Raw genomic sequence first — 26,123 nt, 5'->3', positions numbered from 1 at the left:
GATAATTCCCACTCAGAAAATAATCCTGCGTGTAGATGAGCCGAAGGATCTATGTTTGCTGGAGGGATTGATTGATTGCTGAGCGATGCGCATGAGATGCGTTCGTTCTCAATCGATATCGAGGTGCCCCAACATTAGCAAGCGCACACGTTCACTCGATTGTGCAAATGCACCATACCTCCAAAGTTTTCAACTGGTCTATACTTTATTTTCTTCAAATATTTATTTAAACAGTACTTATAGTTCGGCTAGCTCCTCCGCGACTATAGCACTTCTACTATTTATTGCGGTAGGTTCTTCATAGTTCCATGTAAACAACTTTTTCACATCAGTTTTTTTTAATACAACAGCTGAGGCGGTTAGTGAGGTTCCTCTGCTGTTCTTTTCGTTTTATTTAGCACCGTTTTCCTTTTCACTTCTGAAAGCAGGCAGTGACAAAACTAAATGCATGTAAGAGTAGTAAAAGAACCAAATACTAAATTCATACAGGTCACCGTTAAGCTCAACTCCTTTTTTCTCGTCCTTTCAATAGTGCAATTGTTTGCTTATCGTGACGCAATTCTATTTCATTTCTCAAATAAATGAAAAAATGCTAACTAGGAAAATCAGGGAAACTAATCCGAAAAGTGCTCTCTTTGTTTAGTTCCATATAAAATCTGCAAAAATCGCCTCACAAGCTATTGCACATTGTACCTGTTACCTTCATGAGTTGAGCCAACGATGTCAGTACGTACGTGAGTGATCGGTGCCATCAAAACATGGTGCTTTCTTGTTGATAAGGACCAAGCACCTGCTACTGTGGCGAAATTCAAACACGTGCTGTCTGTTGAGTGTTGATCCTCTTCGGTGAAAAAAATTTGAAGGATGATAAGCTTCTCGAAAACTAGGCTTATATTTCCCATCTCTTGCGGGATATCCTCACCCACTGTTTTTTTTACATGATTCTCAATATATATGAGCCAATGAGCCTTTGAACTATATCAAACATATTTTCGGAAAAATTTGTTAGTGCTTCGCTGGAGAATGGAACAGACGTTTTCTTGATGCATTCTTTGTTTATCTTATCCACGCCGACGAATCTTCTGTCATTATTCTTTTACAAGGTTTTTAGCGAGCATTTGCTCTTCATTTCTCCATCTTTTTTTCTTAGTTTGTGCTATTGAAGTGTGTTCATCGTGTCACTGTAAGTGTTCTTTTTCTTTAGTGTTGTTGTAGTTTAAGGGTTCGAGTATTTAAACTAATGTACGGCTTGTTTGTGGATTCTGTATGCATTCATTTCTAGTGAAAACTCGTTCACTGACTGTTTGCGACAAAGCTATTTCCTCCACACAAAAGTTCCTTTTTTTGCTCACACTTATATACCTATAGCAGAATGTGTCATTGCAAAGTACATAGGACTGTAAATTCGTCTTTTGTTCACACGTACAGTGCTCTCTTTCGTGCTACATATTTTGTAATAGTTATTCCTCGCAATTTAGTACCAATTATACCTCGTTAAAAAGAAACAGGACTCCATTATCTGTTATACGAAATATTCAGTAGAGATATTTCGTCTGGCCTCTGCAAACAAACCCGCTCTGCTAAATTCATAAGTTTTGCAAAATGATTTCCACAACTCTGTGTTTCAGTTGATCCAAACATTCTTCCTTTTTTCTATGGAACTAACTATTGTTGGTCCCTTGGTTCTTGAAATGAATTCCCTGAAACTCCACACATTACTTTGTGGACTAAATTTCAAATTTACTTTAGTTTTGAATAGTGTTTTGAATTTTATGTTCTAGATACGTATAATGCTCTAAGGGTGTTCTAATTCATTGTTCCTACACTATCTCTAATGATTTCCGAGATGAATACGTCTCGTTTTCCAAATTCATTGTGCTCGCTTCCGCAGTGAAAATTTTGTAAAAATTATTTTAGCCTGAAGATAAGAAAATACAGTAGTTATGTACCGAATGTACGAATATATAACCGAATTAAGACTAAATGAAGCTTGGGCGTTTCTCAGTCTATTATTTCTCCACAACATAATCTTTTGAAGTTTTGAGTCTAACACGATACTTATTGGGGACAACAATACATATTGTTATTTATATTATACAATAAATGTATTAATTCAATAAGGTCAGCGTTGCATGTGAATGAGGGAAGTTCTGAGATCCCTTGGAAGTTCTTCTCTTTGAAATTGTGATTTCGAGGACTTGAGCATCACTGAGGCGTACGGATGATGATCGATCGGAGCGGCCAATGAGTCATTGCTATTGGTTCGACCGCGTAGTTTACGGAGTTCATTTTGAGCACACAGTAAGCCCGTAGACGACTATTTCTCTTCGCGTCTTGTTGGCTATTTTCCCGTTATGTTTATGGAAAGCTTTTAGAATGATTGGGACCCTACAACACTAAGAATATTGTTTTTATAATCACTCAGCGATCTTTGCTTTTCACTTTCTTCCTGGTATTCCCACAACGCATACCAATGAGCATGAAATATACAACGGGAAGTTGGCTGCACAGACAGAATAAGGTCAGCGCAGTGTTTGACTGACCACTGCCCCAAGCTGGTGCGAAGCTATTATAGTCAGCGTGGGATTTGAACCCGTGACCTTGAAGGGAAAGCAACGTCTAGTTTCGTTCTTGCGCCCAGCAGTATTCACTGACTATGACTCAACGATTTTCACGTGTCCTATGGGGAATAGAGCCGTTTCAACGCCGTAGCGATCCTCCATTGATTCCTCACAACAAAAACCTTTATTTCGAGGATGCGAGCGCTTGTTTACTTTAAGTGGACATCATCGACAATGAAGTCATCGCCAACTCTTAGCTGGCTTAGATCTACGCTTTTTGCTTCTAACCTAGCCTTGACTACAATTTTTAAAACCGTACCACCGTGTAGACAGTCGCAGTTTCGCGCTCTAATGCAATTTTTCAGGATGAGACAGAAAATAAAACCCACTAGCTTTTGTCGCCGCAGTTCTCCTATAACTGTGAAGAGATGATGCTCTGTACTTGCTACGATATTCGTAGACCGTTTGCCTTAGTCCCTTAAAATGCAGATAGATGGTGGTCAAAATGATGGACAGAGCAAAATTTTGAAATTCGCGCCTTGCGTCGAACGCGCGCGTTTCAGCCAATTGCGGCAGACGGGCGGTCGGCGGGGGCTCGGTTCGGGCTGACCACTTCTCTCCCGCCTCGGTGTCCAGTGTTGCTGTCTCCTATCGGTTTTTTCACATCGTCCTCATCGCTCTCGTGAACATCCATGGAATCCTGATAGTTCGCTTGTCCACAACACGTTCTCGTTGCTGTTTATCTGCTACCATATGGTTGAGGTACAAAATCCCGTTTTTAACACACGCTTGAAGATATCTTGACCTTCCAAAAGGGCATTTTGCGGCATGCGCACGTCGCAATTCTATTCCCCACAAAATCGCGTCGAGTTAGGCTGTTTGGCACTGATCGATTCCTTTTTTAACCATGCACGTTGTCCTTTCGCTGCTACGGGCTCTTATTGCTACGTGAGGTTATACATTGAGTGTCCGAATGAGTCATGCGTTCGCTTGTGGTTCTTATCTAGGACATAAACATCAATATGGCAAGAGTTTTTATTCATTTCGATGTTCGTTTATCAATTCGCGCAATAAGTGGGCTTTGTAATTTTTCGTTTTCAAGTTTTTGATGTGCTACATCGTGAACAAATGAAGTGCTTTTAAAAGTGCAACCATCAGTGATATATTTAGATGAAGTGGTAAAAACAAGGAAAAGGGAGCAGAAAGAAGTGTGCTGGCGTTAATATCCGTCTCTCTCCAATCACTAAGCATGACCACCTTGCAAATGCAGCGTCTGTGTCGCTATTTCCTACACTACTCAATCAATACCTGGAATGCACGGTAGATGATTTTAGAGGTTAGGAGGTTTTCTTGGGAGCATTTGTCACCAGACCAACTAACGACCCCAATCAGTTATACTACCAGCTGCTCGGTTCTCCTGGAGAGATAGATTCACAGCTTGACTTCACTGGAAACGCAATGGACGTCGCTTCCAACAAATCCGAAATAGGACATCTGCCCAGTGCTAAGAAGAGAATTAGCACGAGCTTGTAATTTAATCTCTTCGGTTTCTAGAGCGTGGTTATGCGAAATCGTCTTAGTGAATGGGTGAAAACAATAGGTGATAAACTAATCGCTTGACACCTTGTTCCTTCTGACTTGAAGATGTGCATGTCCGTGTATTCACGTTACACAAATGACATTCATATAAAAACTTTGAGAAGAAAAATAAACTGCTCGGTCTGGTAATATGAAAGGGATAATTTTTGTCCTATCAAGTATCAGGAGTTGTGTGGAAGATAAATTCAAGATTCCCCTTTAAGTCGCTATTAAAAGCATCACCCCACGAATCTGAGGTGGTACAGATTTCAAGTGGAGTATTCGTATAAGGAGTAGTTGGCTATGGAAAGGAGTGTGATTCCGTCCATTTTTTCTAATTGCCGTAAAAAACGGCCTGGAAGATGCGGCGCGTGCACAAGGCTGGCGCGCTCCAATCGAACTCCTTGTAGAAAATAGTGCGCCGGAAGGCCCGAAGCCGTATCTTCCAGCCGTTTTCTACTACAATTAGGAAGAAATGAATGGAATCACCCTTCTCTCAATAATCTACTATCCCGTATACGAATACTCCACTGGGAATCCGTAGCACTCCAGATTCGTGGGCATAGGTGCGATAGGGAGAAGCCGGACCCTCCTCAGGTGAAGGGGGTTCAGCTCATGGGGTGCAGCTCAAGTGAAGGGGGTCCTTTCGATAGTCATCCGAAAGTGAAGGGGGTAATTTCGCCAACCGTTTAAAAGTGGAGGAGGTCCTTTCCCCAACCGTTCAAAAGTGATGGGGGTCACAGCACCCGCTCCGACTATCGCATCTATGTTCGTGGGGGGGGGGATGCCTTTAAGTAACTCCCAAATAAAGATGGCCCCTTAAGATCATTCGTTACGTTTCCCATATCTTCACTTTCCTCCACTTATTCACCCAATACTCTGGATTTTTTTTTTCGCATCCTCGTTCTTTCACTAGTATCTCTCATTCTTTTACTCTTTCACGACCACTAATCTCTTAACTGCGGTAATTCCACCACACTTTTTCTCAATGACATGTTTGTACAGACACCCGCTTGGCAAGACTGAATAATTGTGCTCGTCATCCCTATTTTCGGACATTTACGTATTAGAATACTGGATTTTGTAAGAGGTTGTCCGTGTACTCAATATAATAGTAGAATCCTCGAGTATCCAAGGATTCATTTGTGCTTTTCGTTTCACAACCAACACAGGATTACTCAATTGTCGCGTTATTCTTTTTATCTATTCTGACAGCTGGAATATTTTGCTTCCTTCCGATTTAGTCAGGTTAGAAGGTGCTGAAGATCGGTGCAGTTGCGTTTGAAGCGACGCGGTGGAACTATTGGCTGGAAAATGGGAGGGCCTCGCTAACTGCACTCAATAGCTACAGCCCTGGTGAAGTTAGCGATGGAGGCAGCCCAGTCGGTACCGTTAGCTCCACCGCGCCGCTTTTTGCAGCCGCCTACACAGCTGCACCGAGCGTTGGATCGTTTTGACCCAGCTATACGGCTGCCGGCACAGGCCGATCTCATAGCGAAATTCGAGTTAAACTCGTAGATGAAGAGAAGGTCACATTGCAAATACCTTATGCGAGCTTAATAGAAGTCCTCAGTCTACATGACAACTTTCATTGGAAGCAGTTGATTTCTTTTTCCACTACCAGTCAGATATTATGTGCAACGCATGAGTCTAAATCTAGAATTATTGCGGGTACACATCTCAAGCTGTTTGAGATCCGTTGAGGAATCCCTCCAAAAAAGTTTGCGTTCGCTCGTTCCGAGCAATTTTGTGAGAGGCATGGTTATGTTCAAGCAGTCGACAGAGCAAAATTTGAGATTTTGATGCACGAGCGAGCGAGAAAACCTCAAACCGATTTAATGTCAAGAGTATGACTCTAAATATGCATCGCTCGTCGTCAACATGAACTATTGCAACAAATCCTGTCCTACAAGTTCTCTGAAGGTCAATGGATGAACATAATACTCCCTTAAATTGGTTCTAGTCTTATGTGAGAGTATAAGAAGGGTGCTTCAAAGTTATGCGAGGTGATTCTTGATTCATCGCTTGAATCTAAACTCGATTAGCAGTCTCTTCTCACTTGCTGCTGAGAAGTGGAACAGCAAAATTTCAGCTGTCATATTCAAGTGTTTCTTGTGTGTCAAATGTTCTAGTTCATATGCGTTTGCTGTGGAATAAAAGTTAGTAGGAGGTACGACTCGTTGATTTCCTCTGGTGGCTTCAATTTTGGTGCGTATTGACTGTGGGCGGGACGATCGCCTGTGGTTGCACTGCACTTAGTCAAAATGTAGCGAAGACGTCATCGCTTAACGGAGTATAGCAGCCATAGCTGCGATAGGAAGAACCCGGACCCTCCTCAGGTGAAGGGGGTTTCGCTCATGGGGTGCAGCTCAAGTGAAGGAGGTTCTTTCGCCAACCGTCCAAAAGTGAAGGGGGTAATTTCGACAACCGTTGAAAAATGAAGGAGGTCCCTTCCCCTAAAGGTGAAGAGGGTCAGGTCACTGGCTCAGACTACCGCATCTATGATAGTGGCTACATTATTTGCTGGGCATATATATTTAGTATATTTGCTGCTGTAGGAGCGAGTCTCGCTCTCTGCTTATCTTGAGCAGACGTTATGACATTCATCATTTCCATTATATTTTAAAAAATTCAGCTAAATTACATGAGATCCAAAAGCCCTTCACCTTATGAATCTATTGGAATGTGCTGCTACCTCTTGCGGTATTCATGTCCAAGCAAAATAAGGATATGGCTGGCTTGCTTATTTTCTTTTTGAGTTCTAGATTTGCCTTTGTGTTTCCATACCACAGGTGTGACAGAGAGGAGACGGACCCGCCTTAGGTGAAGGGGGTCTATCTCATGGGGTGCATCAAGTGGAGGGGATCCCTTCGCCAACCCTACAAAAGTGAAGGGGTCTTTTCGCCCACCGTCCAAAAGTGAAGAAGGTCCCTCCGTCAACCGTCTGAAAGTGAAGGGGGTCGGAACACCGGTTCCGACTATCGCAACTTTGTTCCTTATCTTTCTTACTGTTATCGAAAAATAACTGCAGGGATAGCTGTGTCTTATTGAAGACACCGAGAACTTTACATCCTTTACTTTGCATCTTTTACAAGTGTGAAATTTGCCTTTATGGGATAATCTGTTAATAGGACTGTTTCACGTCTTTCCATTTGATGATCTAGACAGATTTCAGTTGCATCTAGCCTATTCTATTCTGTAATCCATACATATCATATGTTGGTGGCCTATTATTGTTTGAAGAGAGCGAGGCAAGAACTTTGTTCTAGCGACCTTTTGCGAATAAATACTGAAATTATTGGCTTTTCACCTCTTTGAAAACCAGTTCTTTAAGATTTCCCTAGTCATTCTACGAATTTTCGGCACTTTTGTTGTTTATTTACAGATTCCGCGGATGAGTGCGTTTTTTTTATTATATGACTAAAAACAATGTAATTTTTCTCAGTGGTCCCTGTTTTGTTTCATTACTACTCTAAGTGTCGATAAAAGTTGAAGGATGAGTCAGTAGGGTCCTTGGCATTGATTGTCTGCGCTTATCGGAAACCACCGCTGTTCGAGCACTGCTTTCTGCGAATCCTCTTCTCACTCACTGCTGCTGTGCGGTTCCCGCCCACGTTCACATATAAATAAAACTTCCTTGCAAGTTCTTCCGTTCTGTTTCGTTTTTTTTATTGTTCGACATTATCAACCCCTATGCGGGATAGTCAGTCTCATTTTCCACGCTTACAGGCTTTCCGAGCTCGTACGGTCCTTTTCGGTTCGCATTAAATCAACAGCAATGGTTAGTTCTGCTATTCATAGTATTTTTAAGTGATTTTTGTTAGATTATCATATCCAAGAGGAGAGCGCAATTTGATTGGTACTAACCGTTTTCGGTTCTACCTGATGTACAGTTGTACTCAAAAACCATGGATTCCTTCCTTGATTGACACACCTTTTTAAAAGCTCGACGTAGCTTTGATGTTTTTCACTTCCTGAATGTTCGCCAGATTTTGCACCAAAAGAGCCTCGTTAGGTGGGACCTAAATCAATAAACATGTTTTGATTGCTCATCTTTTATGTCGAAATCATAATGAAGGGGCATATGAGAGATTTCACAACTTCTGATTTTTTTATAGCTGTACAAAGATCGATGAGTTTCTGAACAACTGTTCACTCTTTGTGAGTGTTACTAATAATCTGAATATTTGCATGGTGTGGTTTTTGTGTGAATGGTGTGTTTAACAACGTTTCAGTCGACTTCTGGTGTTATGGTGAACCCTGACGTCCAGGCGACGTTCCAAAAGTTGAGCGAGGGAAAGAAAGAGTTCCGATATATCATCTTTAAAATTGAGGTGAGCTTTTTCTTTGTATTTTCCTTTCATGTTTACTCTCCTCTCCACATCCTTACTTTAAAGGCATCACCCCATACTCATGAATCTGAGGTGGTACGGATTTCAGGTGGAGCATTCGTATACAGGATCGTACATTAGAGGAGAGGTTTGATCCCGTCCATTTCTTCTTAATTGCCGTAAAAAACGGCCCAGAAGTCCGGGCCTTTCGGCGCGCCATTTTCTACAAGGAGTTCGATTGGAGCGCGCCAGCCGTGTGCACGGCCGCATCTTCCGGGCAGTTTTTTTTTTACGGCAATTAGGAAGAAATGGACGGGATCACCCCCTCCATAATTTACTATCCCGTATACGAATACTTCACCTGAAATCCCTCAGATTCGTGGGATGATGCCTTTAATCGATTTTCGCGTGTAAATATTGTGTAACGTATTGTGTAGTGTAAATATTGACTTACTATTATGACAGCCCTTTTGGAAATAATCTATTTGATACGGTTCTGAGTAAGATCGTCCTGTAAGGTCCTCTAAGGAAAATTGTAAGTAGATTGCGTGAATTTTACGTGTACGTTCAAACTATGTAGGTAGTAAATATCTGGGAAACTGACAGTTTCACGCTTTCTTTTCGGTGTACAGTCGAGCGAATTGAGTACTTGGAATTGCAGGAACGTGAAGTTGTTGTTGAAGCTGCTGTTTCGCAAGAAGAACTAGGTCTTACGGGTGATGACTACGATGACTCATCTAAAGCAGCCTTCGAGAAATTCGTAGCTGATATCAAGGTTGGATTTCTAGGGATTTTATTCTTTTATTTTACCACTTGTTTCCTTCGGGGATTGGCTAGTGAAATCCTCATCTGTTTTTTTTTTCATTTGTTTAATTCCTTTATAATCAAATGCGAGTAAGGTTTGCTGGGAAGAGGAATAATAATCATAGTAGTAGCGATTTCGTTTAATGACTTTTTCTCCAGGAAAACCCTCGTAATGTTTATCAAAGTTCCGTTGTTCGAGAAGTAACCAACTCAACTGTAAACCATAGAAAGAAAAGCTTACATTGCTCATCTGTTAGCTAATTTGTCAGGGCTTCTACCGTATTCAAACCTGATCATTTTTTAAGCGCTAGAATGTTGCAAATATTTTGAGAATGATTTGCTGCTATCCGTGTTGCAGATTGAGGATACCAAGACTGGCAAGAGATGTGAGAGGACGAAATCTTTCGAATCTCTTATAGCCCATTTAAATGGGACATTTTTCATAGAAAAGTAATTTTTATAGACACATCAATTTTGTGAATGTAGAGCCTTACACCTAGAAATGGGCTGTTGTTGTTGAATGTGAGGACGAGTGAGAGATTTAGAAATGTCACAACGTTTTTATAACTTGTTAAATATAGTTTCGTTCAAACCGATTAACCATATGGTGGCGAGATTATCTTCCTCCGCGTCTGTGCTAGCTTCTGCAATTTTTCCATAGTTGGATATTCTTTATACCATATGAGCAAATGTGATAGTGGTTTTTGCCAAAAACGTATCCTTGAAGGTTTTTTTACGAGGCTTTTTAGAACAAGGTTTTGATAAAATTTATCAGATCGTAACAATTTCTCTTAGTTCCAATTTTAGGCGCGTACCGATGGCTTTACGGATTGCCGTTATGCTGTATTCGATTTCAAGTTCACATGCTCCCGCGTTGGTGCTGGGACTTCCAAAATGGACAAGATTGTATTCTTACAGCTGTTAGTGATTTCTTCTGTTTTTTTTGTTCTTTTTTAAAATAATTTTCCCCGAAATTAAATGAGTTACTTCTGTTTGAAGTTTTGCGTTTTTGTAGATGTCCGGATGGTGCCTCTATCAAAAAGAAAATGGTGTACGCTTCGTCGGCCTCTGCAATCAAAGCGTCCCTTGGGACCGGCAAAATCCTTCAGTTCCAGGTAGACATTATGCGAAGTGTTGGTCATTTAAGGTTTCTTTTTTTGACATCTCGAACGGAGCTGATAAAGTTCCTTTGTCAGTGAAGTCAGCTGCTTTGGATACAATATTAGCGCAGGAAATACTTATAATAACACTTATAATAAATACAGAAAACTTGAACAATTTTCTTTTCTGAAAACTTGAACGATTTTCTTGAACTTGATCGATTTTTATAAAATGATTATCTTATCTGTGTAAAACGTTATCTGAAGTGCTCTATTGTTTCCAGCAGTTTCTACATCGTTGAAGTCTGATGGAGCTTCGGTAGCTTGTCTGACATATCTGCAACTTTTATGAAATCAAATAGCGGAGCGTTAGTAAAAAAGTTGTGAAGGGTGCGCGGTATCGCTTTCATTTCGAAATCGTGAATGGGGAATCGTGCGAGTGAACTGTTGTTCAAATACGAGAAAAATGGACATGAGTAGTGCATTATTAGTTGCTGAAATGAATGAAGAAGTAAAATTGAAGTGGCTGTTAAACAAAGTGGAGTAAGTGAGGTGTGGTTCTCTTCAATGAGTGAGTTATACGTGATAATCATAATAAGCTAAGAGCATCTTCTAAAAAACCGCGACTTATTTTCCCTTTGTTATTTTTTCAAATTCTGCTTCGGTTCTGCAATCGGCTGTTAAATGAATGGTTACTTTTGGTTTTTTTCTCTTCATAAATTATTCGCTTTTTTTACTGCAGTTTTTGTTTTCAGGTGTCGGATGAGTCGGAAATGTCTCATAAAGAACTGCTTTCGAAGCTGACGGAGAAATATGCGGACAACTGAGCATGTTTGGTGGTGTCTTCCTAACCAACGCGCCTACGCAGCCGCAAAGATTATTATTTCTCTGGCGTGTTTCACTTGTCATCGCCCGTGATCAGTGTTCTCCCACTTTACTCTTTTTTCCTTTTCTTAAAGCATCCATTCTTTATCACCCTCCGAAACACGTCCGATTCTATGCGTGTGCGTGTTGTGTGTCGTCATGCATAACCACCACAAACTGTTTTGCGTGTGCCTCTTGCGTCTCATTTGCTAACACATGGTTTTTCTTTCTTTTTTTTTGCCTCCATCTTTTGCAACCAATGTTTTGTTAGGGTGCATTTGAGTGCCGAGAGCAGGAGTTTTGTTTTAGTCAATTCTCCTGCTTGCGTGTGTGTACGTCTCGTACTCGCTCGCTCACCCGCGCTTCACACCTGTCCGTTGCGCTACAGCAATGTTCTGTCTCGGTGTAATTTTATTTTAAGAGAACCCTTTTTTGATGTTTTTATTGTTCTCGTTGTGTGATAATAACCGATGTGCGCGTCAAAATAAATAGATATAGGTATTTCTTCGATTGTTGTGAACTTACTCGCATGGTTTGTGGATAATAATATAGAGAGTAACTTCTGAATAATGAGAAAGTCATTGTAAACTAGAGGCATCTGTTTCCTTATCATGATTAATGTACGGATAGATTAGTTTGGTAAATTAAGAGATGGTTCACCGCACATCTCTATTAGAAATTACAACCAAATGTGCATTATGGTAGGACATAACGATCAAATGAGGATTCGTGCACGTCCATCATTATTGTACATTGACATTGGTACTGTTAACCGTATTTGAGTAATTCCGAGCAAAAACGAACTTAATCTTATGTTCTAAAGGTCGATAGCGTCTCTATTTTAAGTAATGTCCGTTGATAGGTGGAAGTATCGACGGATGCTTGGTGATTCTGAGTTTTTTCTGGTTAATTCTGTTCATTTCGATATCTACGCTGATTTTTTCTGGATAAGTATGGTCGCTCCTCAATTGTTTTGCAAGATAAAAAGGTTGCGGAAAAACGTAGTTTTTAACATTATGTCCATGTTACTATGTTTTGTTTAAATATTTGTTTAAATTTCACCTGGTTCCTTGTACTCTTTACCATAAAAAAGAACGAAATGTTTTAGTGATTATTAGGATATGAACAGTCATTTTTGACTGATACTTGGAACGTTTTTATGGCATTGAACTCAGCGTGCAGCTCCTTTTGTTGTGAGCAACAAATTCCGCTCATCAATTTTCTGCCGAAAAATTTTCACTCGGTCATGGTAGGGTGTGTCTGCATCATTTCGTTAAATCCATAGCGTATTGAAGGTATATGAGAAATCCTTGAAAGCTGAACGTGACCAAAATATGCGGAAGCGTAGTGTTTTTACGATTTCCTTCCATTACTATCATAGTACCGATTCACTTCCTTTTGAAAATATTCAAGATGTTTATCTAATTGATATTATTTCTCGGTAATACCAGAGTAAAAAGGTAAAGTTAACAAAAAGAAGCAGAATCGTTATCGTATTGCAATGTTCCACAGAGAACATTGGCCTTTTCTCGTCTTTATTTTTTTCCTAAGCGATTATCTGAAATATTTTCGTTTTAATGCCTTCCTTGAAATAAATTTGATCGAATGGACATTTGACATGTGAAATACGGATACTTAAGGAAAAAAGAACGCGTGCAATAATGACGAATAGCTTTTGCTTAGAGGTTCACGTGAACGAATGGTTTTCCTTCACGTGACTACAATGATGGAGATAAATTTACCAGAACTTTCATAGGATTTGTTCTGTCAAAGTACATTCCTGGTGTTATCGATAGCGTTTATTATCACAAATTTTTTTATTTTATCTTATTTTTTGCTCCGTTTCCACAACTATAGTTTTAAAATCAATATGGATCAATAGGGATCAATGATGAAGTAGTGAGGGATGGTGGCAGGTGTTTTTGATGACCACATATCTCTCGAAAGCGTTCATCGATCATCTCGAAATCGGAATTTGACTAAAAATTAAAGGAGGGGTGAAAACTAAAAATAAAATGAAACAATATTAATAATAAGTTGTGCATAAAATTATATGAGTTATTAAGTTATATTAGAAGTTATCAAAATAAAAATAAAAATAGGAAAATTCCATTGAAAATATTTATTTCTAGATGCTTCATCATTATTAAGTTATTATTTTGTTATTAAGTCCTCGTTAAAAGGGATTTGTGCGGTGAACCAATTCTGTAACAAAATCATAACGTACAGTTGGTAACTGTATATGTCGATCAATTTATCGATTAGTAGTCTGGTTCGCAAATTCATTCATCTACTTTTCATTTGGAATTTTTAATCGCAACGTAACGTTCTCGTACCACAGAATTTAGGCCTCCGGCGTAAAAGTTGATCCATCATGCAAGAACGCGTACGATTTGCTGCACAACAAACATCAACACAGCTTCATCATTTTCAAAGTGAGGAAAAATACGCGTTTCCACCTTTTTTCATTTGTATTTTGTTTTTATTTTGTATTTGAGTCATGCCAATTTTTTTTCTATTCACCTCTTCACAGATTGATAAAAATGATACCGCTATCGTTGTGGAGAAGGTCGGCGATAAAGGTGCACCGTACTCGGAATTTGTAGAGGAGATGAGAAAAGCGGTTGATGGAGGAAAAGAATGCAGGTACGAGAGGAATAATTTTTCCACTTATTACCTCTGATATTTCGAATTCATCCGAAAATTTTATCCAAGAGTTGTCCTGTAGTCTGTCGTCTGCGAACAACTTTTGAACTGCCCAAATAAATTGCCTAAACAGAAAAAAATCCGTCTGGCGAACTACCTCCTGGCGGAAATTTCCAGATGCATTCCAGGAATTCCCCCATCCATAGAGAACTTTGATCGTTGACATTTATTTTTTTCTCTGCATCTATGTATTTGCCGACTTGGTAGGAAAATTTCTGGTGATTTGCCAGTTTAAAATGTTGATTCAATGATGTCACATTCGGATATACAACGTTTGTATTTATTGTTATCTACAATATTTTCTTCTATTATTTTTCTGAATATTTTCTACAGAATTTGGAGTAAACTTGGAAAAAGAGTATCGTTTTCTGTCATTGAGTTATCAGTTGCATAGGGAATTGAGTAGAAAATTACGAAAAAGTTAATGGAGCTGGCGCCTTTGCTATTTTTTTCTGGATGAAACTAAATTATTATTTTTTAAATGTTGAAAATTGAAACTCATTTAAAAAACATCCAACACCATATTTCTTGACTAGACGGGTAATTTATCATGTTGGAGTGGAACAGTTGTCCCATTCCTATGTTTTCCCTCTGTGACAACTCCGAACACTGACACAAAAATGACAATTTGGTTGAATACGATTGCATCAGTCACGTCACATGACTCTTATAATATTTTCAAGAATGATGCTATTCCAGAAATGTGCACAATGTTCGGAGATTTTTTTTTGTGCGTGTGGAAATCATGCGATGTTTTGGAATGGAAACATTTCAAACTCCTCTCTTTTCTTTTGATGTTTTATTGGAACGTGTTTCGTTGATTTTGCGGGGGTGGAGAACGTTTCAAGAGCATGTTTGGCCGGATTTTTCAGCACACATCGTTGAAATTCTTCGAAGAAGTGTACCAATATATAGTTTTGCGATCGTATAAGTGCTACGCGGTTCTTAGATAAAAATCTAATAAGATTTATAATTAAGAATAGAAAATGTAAGGTAGTCTAATGTAAAATACAAAAAAAAATACAATGTACACGAACTAAAATACATACTAGTACATAAATGAATGTAAAATGGAGAAAAAGAGAAAGAAAATAAAGTAATTAGAATGAAATCCGCAAATAAACAACATAAATAATGCCCCTAAACAATTTAATATCAAATTATTATTGATTTTATAGACAAAACATTGCATTGAATGCTAAACTAACCTTTGAGATTATCAATAATAATGATAATTTATTATATATAATAATTTACAATTTATAGTAATAATTAGTAATTTACAACAAAATATCTACAAAAAGTTCTATGCAAAATTGCAGGCAAAAATGTGGCGTTTTTTCAATTTTTTTCTAGAAAAAAGAACAAAATTTTGAAAAGCAGACGTAGTTGTGCTCTATTCCCGGGTCCGATCAATGGTACACTTCCGGCTACAGTATATTCTAAATTCACTGCAGACTCTGTTTATTGTGATCGACTTAATTGTGGATCTATGCATACAAAGAAGGATGAATGTAATGAATATTTAATGAGAAATTTATTTTGCACTCGTTTAGATACGCAGCGGTGGATGTGGAAGTACAAGTACAACGACAAGGTACGGAAGGTGGTAGCAAACTGAACAAGGTCATCTTCGTACAGTAGTAAGTTTGTGGAAAACGAATTTTGTTTTGTAAAACGAATTATTGTGGAAAACGTTAAACAGAAAGATTTTTGAATTTGTCTGGTTCTTATCATGGCCGCGCCACCAGTGATAAATACGTTGTATGCAGACGCAGTTGGCAGTAATGTTTTTTCCTTAACAATTCGTGATATTGTCAGATAATTATACGAGATTTTTCTCAAGTTCCTGAAGAAATTCCCTAATTTATTTTTAGTTTGAGAAATCGAAATAACGACTGCACGCTAAGTCAGAAAAAAGAAAATATACTCATTTTGATGAAAATAGAACAACTGATGGTCTCACGCTCGTAAAGTTAAAATTACACGTACATGTCTTCATTTAATCCCATTATAAAAGAAAAAAAAAGAGAAAACAAGAAATAAATTGATAATAGATAGGGAAAGCTAATAAAAATAATAATTAGAAGTTTTAATTCTGCTCTAAAAAGGTGAGGGATACGAGAATCCTTCGAAGTCTATTAAAGACGTAATTGAAATTCCCTTCCAAAGCTATGTATTTCAAGGGAAATCTAGATTTAGGATCTAAATCCTATGATAATAACGTTGGAGGCAAAATTGGCGATAAATTACTTAGTTATTATTATTTACTAATGTAAATAGTTTGTTTGAACGAGTCATTACCGTGTATCACGCTGAAATAATTTGATGTTGTGCGAAACTTCTCCTTTTTTCCATTCATTCATTCATAACCTTAAGGAAATGTTTCAGCCAGACTTCAAAATTTTGAATTCAAGTTCAATTTTGAAAAGAAAAAAAAGCGGAAATTGAACTTGTTTTTGAAATCGGACATAGACCCTCTAAGAGATGTCTGGATGGGGATAGGAAAATAATTCTCGGGCGAGTTCCATAGCTATCATTTCTTGCTTAGCGTGGCAGGAACTCGGATAGCTTTTCAGAGAAAAAGATCTTTTTTTTTTTGATTTTCTACATAATATTAGTATGTGTAGAATGTCCCTGACGAGGGTTTTTTTAAAATTATTATTTGTCTCAGACCTTTTTTTCTTTAGTTCTTGGACGAATTTATTATTGATTTACTAAGTAATGTGAAAAGATTAGGGATTTGCGAAACAGCCAATCAACGGTATTTTCCGCGAGGCGAGCGGTCGAGTATAAATCAACCGTCTTTTTTTTTAAAACAAATAGATATGACGTGCAAAGTATTTCTTTTTGTATTAAATTCTGTTATTATTTCATTCCCGATGGATGTCTGCTGGCTACCGTAATGAATTCTAAATTTACAGTTGCCCTGATGAAGCTCCTGTACGTCGTCGAATGCTTTACGCATCTTCTGTTCGCGCGCTTAAGTCCACTCTCGGTTTAGAATCGCTTATGCAGGTATTGATTTCATTGATTTTCTATAAGTTCTATTATTCTATACTCTACATTGGTTCATATACTTCATGTTTACCGTTGTTTGTGTCGAAAAACGTGTAATTTCTCGTAGAGGAACTCTGCTAGAGCAAATATTTTCGCTGCGTTGAGTTTGACGTCACGTAAAACATTCACGCCGACCGTTTCACGGTCGCATCTGCACGTGACCCTCCTCCATTCGTTCATTCGCCGTGAAACCATCTGTTCGCTTGTCAAGAGTAGATATAAAATTCAGTTAAAAGCATCACCCCATAAATCTGGCGTGGTATGGATTTTCATTGGAGTATAAGTTTATCGGGTCGTGGATTATGAGTACAAGGGTGGTTACGCTCATTTCTCCCTTTCTCTCTATCACTGTGGGCAGACGGCCCCGGAACGCTATATCTTACGACGTCCTCTATTACAACGCGCCACCCTTGCGCCCCGCCCTCGCCTGCGATTCGTCGAAAATCCGCTCGGACGCCCGGATAGGGAATTCATTTCATTCGACGAATCGCAAGTGGGGGCGGGGTGCGAGGGTGGCGTGTTGCAATAGAGGACATCGTGAGGAACCGCATTCTGAAGCCATCTGTTTACAGTGATGAAGGGAGAGATGAGCAGAACCATCTCTGTATTTATAATCTACGACCCGATATAGGTATACTTCAACAAAAATCCATACCACGACGGATTAGTGGGGTCACGGCTTTAGCGCACAGTAAGCCATCCTCCTTTTTCCAGGTTCAAGCCTCAGATTTGTCGGATCTGGACGAAAAAGCGATTAAGCATGACCTGGTTAGCAGTCAGAGGACCTAAGCATTTTTTTTTTTGCGTGCGTGCGTGCGTGGATTTCCTCGTCTTCCCCCTCACACAGCTCACACATTAATTGTCTGTCATTTCATTTTCTTATATTCTCATTTTCTGTAACGTCTCTTTGTGGCCGATATATCGTAGCCACAGTAGCGTATTGTTCTCGCTTTTATCAGCTGTTCGAACATTTCGTTGTGTACTTACAGACATAATGAGTTAATTATTTGTGTCGCAGTTTAATGAAGCATTTCTTTTTTCTTTTTTCGTTGACAATTAATAAACACATTTAACGATCATACATATAAATAATTTATAGTGAAAACAACATTGGTGATTTGTTTTTTTTTTGATATGGTCTGAATCGTCCTCCTATTGGATGAGCGAATGTAGGAATGCAAAGCACGTTACGTCGTCGTTACCGGCTTCACAGAACAACTGAAAATGTAGGAGTTTCGTCGGTAGTTTTCGTTTTTTTTCTCGAGAAGATTCCGTTGAGATTAATTTTAATTTAAACATAGTTAAGCAAACAGTTTAACGGTAAAGCCTTCAGTTCTACAGGGATTTAAATACAGTAACCCTATTTATGATTAAGTTTAAAACTCTGGTCGCTTATTAAGTCATTTTGAAACTCATTTAAGACTCAGAATTTTTCTTAGTCATTATTTATCATTATTATTAGTAGGTCATCGTGAGGTAAACAAAATGATAAATACGGTTATCTCAGTTAAAGGCCTCGATCTAAAGGTTCTTAAGTGTTTTGTGTTAACTCATGGTCAGATCTCAAAGTGAGGCCCATAAATCTGCAAGTTCTCTGTGTGGCTCTTTTTTTTAAAATAAATTATTTATTGTTTCAAAATTTACTCAAAATCTATACTTCACTATTACTATTTATATTAACATAGAATATTATTTATTCATATAATTCTATTTCGGTTTTTATTTCTGGAATTCGAATCGTTAGTATTTTAGCAGGGAAAAGTTCTAAGAAAGCCTTTCTAAGTGATGAGAGATCTTGGAAATTAAAATAGAAAGTGATGCGAGATCTCGAAAAAAAAATAATTGTAAATAATTAAAATAATATAATTGATAATAATAATAAATAATGATGATAGTAATGATAATAAATAATAAATAAAATAATTTAATTTATATTAATATAATTATAAATAATATAATTGGACCATGGAGCTAAGGGGAAGCAAAAAATAAACTAAATAATTATTAGGAAGAGGACCAAACCTGTGTGTTGGCCAAATAACTGAAATCGTGACTTGAACAGATCACATCGAACAGTCCTCCGATCTCATCCGTAGCTGCTTTCTGGATTTTACGTTTTGATGAAGATGGGTTTGAATCGATATTCTAAACGGGTGGAACGATTTACACGATCAACGATGGATAATAGATTGCCAGGACAACTGTTACAAATACTAAGAGGTGTAAGGCCATTGGCCCTCTTTCGGGACGGAGACAGCCGCTAGGGAAACTCGCCGAAATAGCATAAACTATTCATCTAGTACTCTGAATAGTTGGAACAGTTGTCGCGCGCGCGGCGATTGTCACAACGATAGCTTCCAGTTAGAGGGGTGATAAGCTAAGGAAGAAAGGGAAAATAACGGGGATTTTTCCCTGGGAATTTCTTCCTAAGGAGAAAAATTTCATCTTATATTTGTGTATGACGAAAAAAAATCGAAGCAGCATAAAGAAAATGGTCAACTTACGTCCTCTATGATCTTCTTCAGACGTTCATCATTGCATTTATCGGTGAACACCTCCGGTTTCGTACCAGATGCTAACGCTCGGCGTACAGGTTGCCGATAACCGTCGAAAATAAAGGATTTTTAAAGGATTGTATTGTGATTATGATGGTTAATATAGAAAATTCTCACTATTTGGTTGATTTTCGTAGAATTGGAACTTATCGTTAGATTCGTCGATTTGAAGACTTTCTGGTTGATCGGCCTCCACATAGCTAGAAAAAAGTGCGATAGTTCATCATATTTTGAGGTCAATATGCTCTTTTTGTAGAATTTTCTAAAGGATTTTTTTTCACAAAAAAAAGAAATAATGGCTTGAATTTTCTGAAAGACTTTTTTCTTGCAAAAATAGAAGTAATAGTTCTTTTTAGCAAAAAAAAACCCAAAATAATTTTTTTGTTCTTTTGGTATAAATGATATTTTATTGACAGGTTTGCTTTTTTTTCAATACATATGTGGACTGACCTCTCACTCGGAAGTGTGGTAGCTCTGGTCGTTGCATCCACTGGAATTGGTTCCGCGTAATGGTTGGATGGTTGAACATTCACTGTAAAAGGATTGTATTCAGCTCCTGGTGTCCATCAATTCCTTCTTAATTGTCTTGATGTACTGCCGCAGTCGTATAGTGTCGGGCTGACGCGTCGCATCCGCTCGCGTCACGATAATCAATAGGACGATGGCGCCGGTGACAACAAAAAGTGACTTCCCCACGAATACGGCAATGAATTGAACCCAGACATGCGTAATTATGCAGAAAACAGCGAGAAAATTGCAAAAAAAAGCCAAGAAATAACGAGTTGCGAGTAGTTTTATCGGTGCCATAGTCAATTTTTGATTATCACCCTAATGACCGATGGTTGCAGAGAGGTGCTATTCTCACCTCCACCGAACGTCACTCCGACACACGTTCGGCGCCTACAGTACGTACCCCGCCAGTATTCGTTAAAGGCAGGATATCACAAAATTAGTAGAGATCTCTCCACGAAAAAAAGAGGATTGGTGGTGTAGATTACGAGTATGAGTGTGATCCCCTTCATTCGTTCTGAAAAACGGCGCGAGAAGCGCCCTTTGTGTACGTTTTGTCCTACGAGGCACCTCATAACGCCACCTTTTTGTAGCATGTCTCAATGGCCTTTCAACTGGTTTTACTTGAATGGGCTACGAGATTAACCTCGTTGATTGTTGCTCGCTCGTTCACGAGTGCTGCACGTCTAAAAAGATGGCGCGTTGTTGCGTGTCTCGTAGGAGAAAACGTACAAGAAGGCTGAGACTCACGTCTCACTCTGTTTTCGAGACCGATTAGGGGGAATTGAACATGGTCCCGCTCATATTCGTATTCTACGCCCTCCCAACCTATCTTTTCTTAGAGAGACCCATTATTGTCAATTTCTGTGGTATGCTGCCTTTGGGCATGGTCAGAGGAAAAATGAGGTCCTATATACAGTCGAGTCAAAACGACATGACGCACGAACAGTTGCGTATGCGGTTGCGCTCGAAGCGGTGCGGAGGAGACAGCGGCTGAAATCGAAGTGGAACTATGGCGAACTGCAGAGATTGGTGGCGATAACGAGGATCCCAACCGCTACGCTCCACCGCGCCGCTTCGAGCGCAGCCGCTTACGCAAATGTCCATGCTTTACGTCGTTTTGACCCAACTGTAGGTACACCGACAGAAACGTCTTCATCCGAACGGTACTAATATACATTAATACGTCTGAACTTCATGACGCTTACCTTGTGGTGGAATTGGTGGCGGTGGAGGAGGAGCTTGTGGTGGTGGTGGTGGAGGAGCCAGTGGTGGTGGAGGTGGTGGGGGTGGTGGGGGTGGTGGCGGTTGAGGTGGAAGAGGTGGTGGTTGTTGATATTGTTGCTGTTGCTGTTGCTGATTGTTGAATTGCTGAAAAACTTAATAATATAATATAATCCTTTAGAAGAACCTTTTAGAAACTAGGATATTTTATTCGAAAAATGAAAAGTAATTTTTGAGAGAAATTGTTAGGAGACAGGAATCGAAATGCTCTAGCCTGAGCGAAAAGGCGCTGGCTTTCTATTGAAACCACTTAAACCGCACTTCATTGTTAAACCTCATAGTTTTATTCCTAGAGAAGATTACAATTCAGTCGACGCCTCAAATCTGGACGATTCCGGGAAAGACATTCAATTTTCTACCTCCCTTCATGGAATTTTATTTTGTGATAAAACTATTCCAGGACACCGCTACTCTTATGCGCCATTCAAGGAGTGTCGTACGCACGCAGAGCATTTTTGACGTTAAAATCTTCCTCACTGAAATGCTCGGATACCTGATTGTTCTGGATTGGCAGCAACGATTCTTGTCCGTTAGTTGGTGGTGCTACCGGTAGTGGAAGTGGTGTTGTTTGACCGAACGCGCCACCTGGGAATGGTGCCAATGTGGGCAGAGTGAATTGTTGGATACCCTGGAACGAGGATAATTTCTTCCGGAATCTAAACTTTTCTTGAACCTCGTAAAGATCAAAATTCTTTGTTTCTTCCTCCTATTTGATTTTTTTTTTGAATTCTGGCTAATTATAAAGGATGAGTGATTTTGTGGAAATTCATTTATACAATTTTAAGAAAGAACTACTATTCACATTGCAAAAAAAGTTGGAGTTACACGTCTACGAGATTTTTGTGATAAGCAAAAAAAAAACTCTGAAAGTTGTTAGCAACATATTTTTCATAAAATACTCCGGCTTTTTATTTTTACAGTAATTTACTGTATCTATTATTATCATTTTGTTTACTTTTTTACTAAAACTAGCTTTAGTAGTGAAATTAGCATTTCTATTCCTGGGACTGTTTTTCTATTTCTGCACTTTAATTCCTCTTGATATGGACAATTTGCTATCGAATTCAATTTTTCCCGAAAAAGTTACTGTTCTCATCGATTGGTAATATTTATTTTTCATAAACTACTGTAGTACTGTTGCGCAAAGAAAAACTGAACTTATTTAACCTACCTTAACTTATTGAGTCACAGATACTATGGGATAAGGGATATTATCTTAATTGTATGTTATGGGCAACTTATTTAGCTCCAGAACGCAGAATTTTCCAGAATTTCCAGAAATTTCAATTACCTGAACTCCACCATGTGGAGGAAGTGTTGGTAGAGTAGGGAATGGATTGCATGGTGGTGGCGGTGGGCATGTCATTGCTGGGCAGTTCAATTGGATCGGTTGTGGACAGGTCACTGAAAGATTTTCCAATCCAGCTACTGTGAGGTGAGGTCCAAAACTTTCGGATAGAAACCAGAACTTACTCCCAAGTTGTCCGTTCGGGCAATGACACATCGTGGGCGATGCATCGACATGTCGTGCTAACAACACAACAAAAAAGATCAGCAACCTCATTTAACGAATCTGGGCGTAACTGAAAATAGACGAAATAAGTTCCGGAATTCGGAGCGCTCTCTGTGGCGGGAAATTTAAATTCGTTTGAATCAGCGGATCAGTCAAATGGTTTTTCCCCATGGCGAAGTAGGCAAAGATTTAGGAGGAATAAATTGGATAAAGGAAAATTTCACGAAAATATGAAAACCATTTATGCATCAACGTGTACCAGCCAAAGTAAGCCTGGTTGACTGTAGCTGGGCAAACGTTTTTCATTCAACTCCGGGAATTTTCCGCTAAGCGTGGATCGTATAAGAATAGCCTAAGGGAGAGTGAGGAACTTCCTGAACTGTTTTTTTTTTGCTGTAATATGCTGCCGCTTTTACTTATTCATATTTATTTTCGTCTAAGAACCAGGATTTACGTAGGAAGACCAAGTTAGCATAACGTCCACTTTGCTCTAAACTTTTGTGATGTTCTTTAGTTATTCGAAAAATGTAGTAGGTTTATTCTTAGAGAAAGGAAGTGTTTTTGATCCAACAGGAAAAAAGTCCGCCTTTTTTTCGAATATCCACAAATACTTTTTTCTTTTCTTTTGGTCCTTGTAGAGAAATTCATTGAGAAACCCGGCGTTATTAAGGTAGAGCTTATGTTGGTTAATAAAATATTCTCGCATCGTGTTGTTGACGTCTTCTGACCGCAATATGCAGTTGTAAAAAAATTAATTGATAAGTTTTAGCGTACATATTTTGGTGTATTTTCCAATGCTGCTTCAACCATGCTCAGTTATGACGTTATGACCTCGATCTGTTTTTTTTGCGGTTCTAAAACGTACTATTTTATGTTTCGGTAACTCTTAAATAAATTAACGTATCTTAAAAGAAGTACAAGACATTTATTCTTACTGTTTCTTAGTTATTTCTTAACTTTCCTCTTAACATTGCAGTCTGTAATCTCCCCCTATGCCTATGGCCAGAGAAAAAAAAACATCTATTTAATTCTAACTTCTATACTCTTATAAAAGTTTCTATTCTACGCAAAATTCCCATTTCGTCCGTAATTTTAGACGAGTGTTCCCCGTTACATGGTTTCACGAAGAGATTAGGAAGCAAGAATTCGCTTAGACATATTTTTAGGATCGTCGAGGACGATAGAGCTACTTCCAGGCTGTTAGCCTTGTGTTACATGAGTTCGTAAGAAATAGTCCAAGAAAAAAGTCGTGGACATCTTTTGTGCTTGTGAAAACATTCCGTGAAAAATTTCAATTTGAAAAAGTGGAAATGAATTGCCTGGAAACTAAATGAGATTGGGAATTGGGAGGCAAGCTATAAAATGGGATTTTTTCTCTTGAAATGGTCCAGACAGACAGCACAGTTTTTAAGGATTGTATTACAGGACAAAGAAGGTTTCTACTACTAGAAATGCTGAGAATAGTAAGCACAATTTCTCAGGAGGATCACTGACCGATTGGATCAGATGGGGATTTTCAGCGCTTTATTACGCTCTATGCGTACGGGTTACTACGGGAGGAGAAGAGAAAACGTCCCGGGTTGGAGTGCGGAAGGAGAGCGAAAAACTGGACGACGAATAGCCGTAATGTCCGTAATGCTATATACAAGTTGCGCTATTTATATTGTAACCCCGGCGGCGGCGGGAGGCGAACACAGGGATTCACGTCGTCGATCGTCTTCCTTCTTGCGCTGCTACAAACATCGGACCACATTCACGCATGAACTCGTTCTCGATCCGCTTAACTTGTCGCACAACGTTCTCGGCAAGTAACATCTGCACGCGCTTTGTGACACAACACAGGATACGTTGATTATGCATCATCAGGGAATATTTATCCGCTATTATTTTTGAAGGGGAATAAAATTTCGCGGCGAAAAATCGAATTTAGATCATGGGACCTGTCCCAAATCCTAACTCAATTGTTATGTTTCTAATTTCAAAATGTTCGACTTTCAATAAACCCCAGCAAAATTGGATATCGTATTGATTTTCAATTAGCTGTACACGAGGTTGTAATTAACTAATTAATTGATTATCTGTCACCAGGATTTAAATATTATTTCGGACATTTTCATCCGTATAATGATTGATGATGTGATTATGAAGTCAAACTCCTGATCTGGAAGAGATAACCTTAATAAAAAAGGGTGAAGCTTCTGGCGTTGATCAATCCGCTTGGGAACTGGGCCACCACGTTCACTTCAATTCAGAATCGTTAGAAGTTTGAGGTTTACGAAAGTGTAACTGGCCTATATAATGACTTGCGGTGGTTAGCCGATGTTTTTATCACGTCACTGTTTTTATCCTCCCAGACAAGGCTGGGTACCAATTTATCGACCCCTGAGGGGTGAAGGGCTTGGTGAGCACTAGGGCGGATTCGAACGTCCGATCGTGCAGGAAGCTGAACCTCTAACCGCTACACTACAACCGTCCCCTTGATATTAAATACTGATAGATAATTAATATTAATTTATTGGGCAACGTTCCGGCTAATTATCTTCTTCAGAGCCTGGAGTTGGCGATTCAATACACAGTCTGAGCAACCTCTCTACACTTTATTCCATCAGGAACATTTTCGTCCGGAATGGAAATATGTCGGAGAATAAACAGAATAGAATATACGTATATACTTCATTGAATGTGAATGATGGTCCTCACGCGATTACGTGCTGCTACAGTATAATTGCAAGCATTGTGCACTCTGTGCTTTTATGAACCGTGTGAAAGCTGACTATATTTCCCTTTATATTTTTTTTATATATTCTATTTTTTAGACTGTATTTTTGAACCTTAAGTAGACTTAACGAACCTCATGGAAGTGACTAGTTCGTAGGATCAAAGGATCCTCTGGAAGACATTTGTGGACAACCCAAATTGCTTCCATTTATATCTTTTTTTTCTGGAAATTTTTCTACCGTTAGGGGACAAGAATAGCAGATTAGTTTCCTTTTGGACTCTAAAGTCACAGTTTATGGGTGGGAAAATTCATTTTTGCAAACTTAATTAATATTGGAAATTTTTTGATAGCACCTTCAGATACTACTGTAACCATCGTGCTAGTAATATTATATACATATGTGTCACATATGTCCGGAATTGAAAACATTTCAGGAAATCATTTATTTCGAGAAAAAAACCGACAGATGAAGTGTTTTGAAATTGCGGGAACAGTCTACAGTATCAAAAATTAAAGTTAATTAAGGCTAAAAATATTT

The 26,123-nt window shown here is 38.8% G+C and overlaps 4 protein-coding genes across 6 annotated transcripts; 3 read left to right on the top strand and 1 right to left on the bottom strand.

Moving 5' to 3' along the window:
* Window positions 1–91: 91 nt before the first annotated feature.
* Window positions 92–742, top strand: RB195_016232 (uncharacterized protein; the record flags this gene model as incomplete). The annotated part of the gene is made up of 2 exons (XM_064207292.1): window positions 92–289; window positions 644–742. 2 exons carry the CDS (start codon window positions 92–94, stop codon window positions 740–742), a joined length of 297 nt encoding a protein of 98 aa, XP_064063173.1.
* Window positions 743–7,917: 7,175 nt separating this feature from the next.
* Window positions 7,918–11,201, top strand: RB195_016231 (uncharacterized protein; the record flags this gene model as incomplete). Of its 2 annotated transcripts, XM_013435405.2 has the most annotated exons (6): window positions 7,918–7,920; window positions 8,375–8,473; window positions 9,132–9,245; window positions 10,082–10,194; window positions 10,290–10,389; window positions 11,130–11,201. In XM_013435405.2, 6 exons carry the CDS (start codon window positions 7,918–7,920, stop codon window positions 11,199–11,201), a joined length of 501 nt encoding a protein of 166 aa, XP_013290859.1. The 2 variants fall into 2 exon arrangements, with proteins under 2 accessions (XP_013290859.1, XP_064063172.1); XM_064207291.1 differs by lacking the exon at window positions 7,918–7,920 and having other exon boundaries at window positions 8,351–8,473.
* A 2,279-nt stretch (window positions 11,202–13,480) lies between these two features.
* RB195_016230 (uncharacterized protein) lies at window positions 13,481–17,793 on the top strand (the record flags this gene model as incomplete). Its single annotated transcript, XM_064207290.1, has 6 exons — window positions 13,481–13,510; window positions 13,587–13,673; window positions 13,772–13,884; window positions 15,501–15,587; window positions 16,869–16,962; window positions 17,719–17,793. The coding sequence occupies 6 exons, from the start codon at window positions 13,481–13,483 to the stop codon at window positions 17,791–17,793; spliced, it is 486 nt and encodes a 161-aa protein (XP_064063171.1).
* A 1,863-nt stretch (window positions 17,794–19,656) lies between these two features.
* On the bottom strand, window positions 19,657–22,917 carry RB195_016229 (uncharacterized protein; the record flags this gene model as incomplete). Of its 2 annotated transcripts, XM_064207288.1 has the most annotated exons (6): window positions 19,657–19,759; window positions 20,010–20,091; window positions 21,278–21,440; window positions 21,847–21,981; window positions 22,645–22,757; window positions 22,827–22,917. In XM_064207288.1, the coding sequence occupies 6 exons, from the start codon at window positions 22,915–22,917 to the stop codon at window positions 19,657–19,659; spliced, it is 687 nt and encodes a 228-aa protein (XP_064063169.1). The 2 variants fall into 2 exon arrangements, with proteins under 2 accessions (XP_064063169.1, XP_064063170.1); XM_064207289.1 differs by lacking the exons at window positions 19,657–19,759; window positions 20,010–20,091 and having other exon boundaries at window positions 21,249–21,440.
* Between the last annotated feature and the right edge of the window lie 3,206 nt (window positions 22,918–26,123).

This window comes from Necator americanus, chromosome V, assembly GCF_031761385.1.
Source record: "Necator americanus strain Aroian chromosome V, whole genome shotgun sequence".
NCBI lineage: Eukaryota > Metazoa > Nematoda > Chromadorea > Rhabditida > Ancylostomatidae > Necator > Necator americanus.
This window is presented reverse-complemented; position numbering and strand designations above follow the sequence as displayed.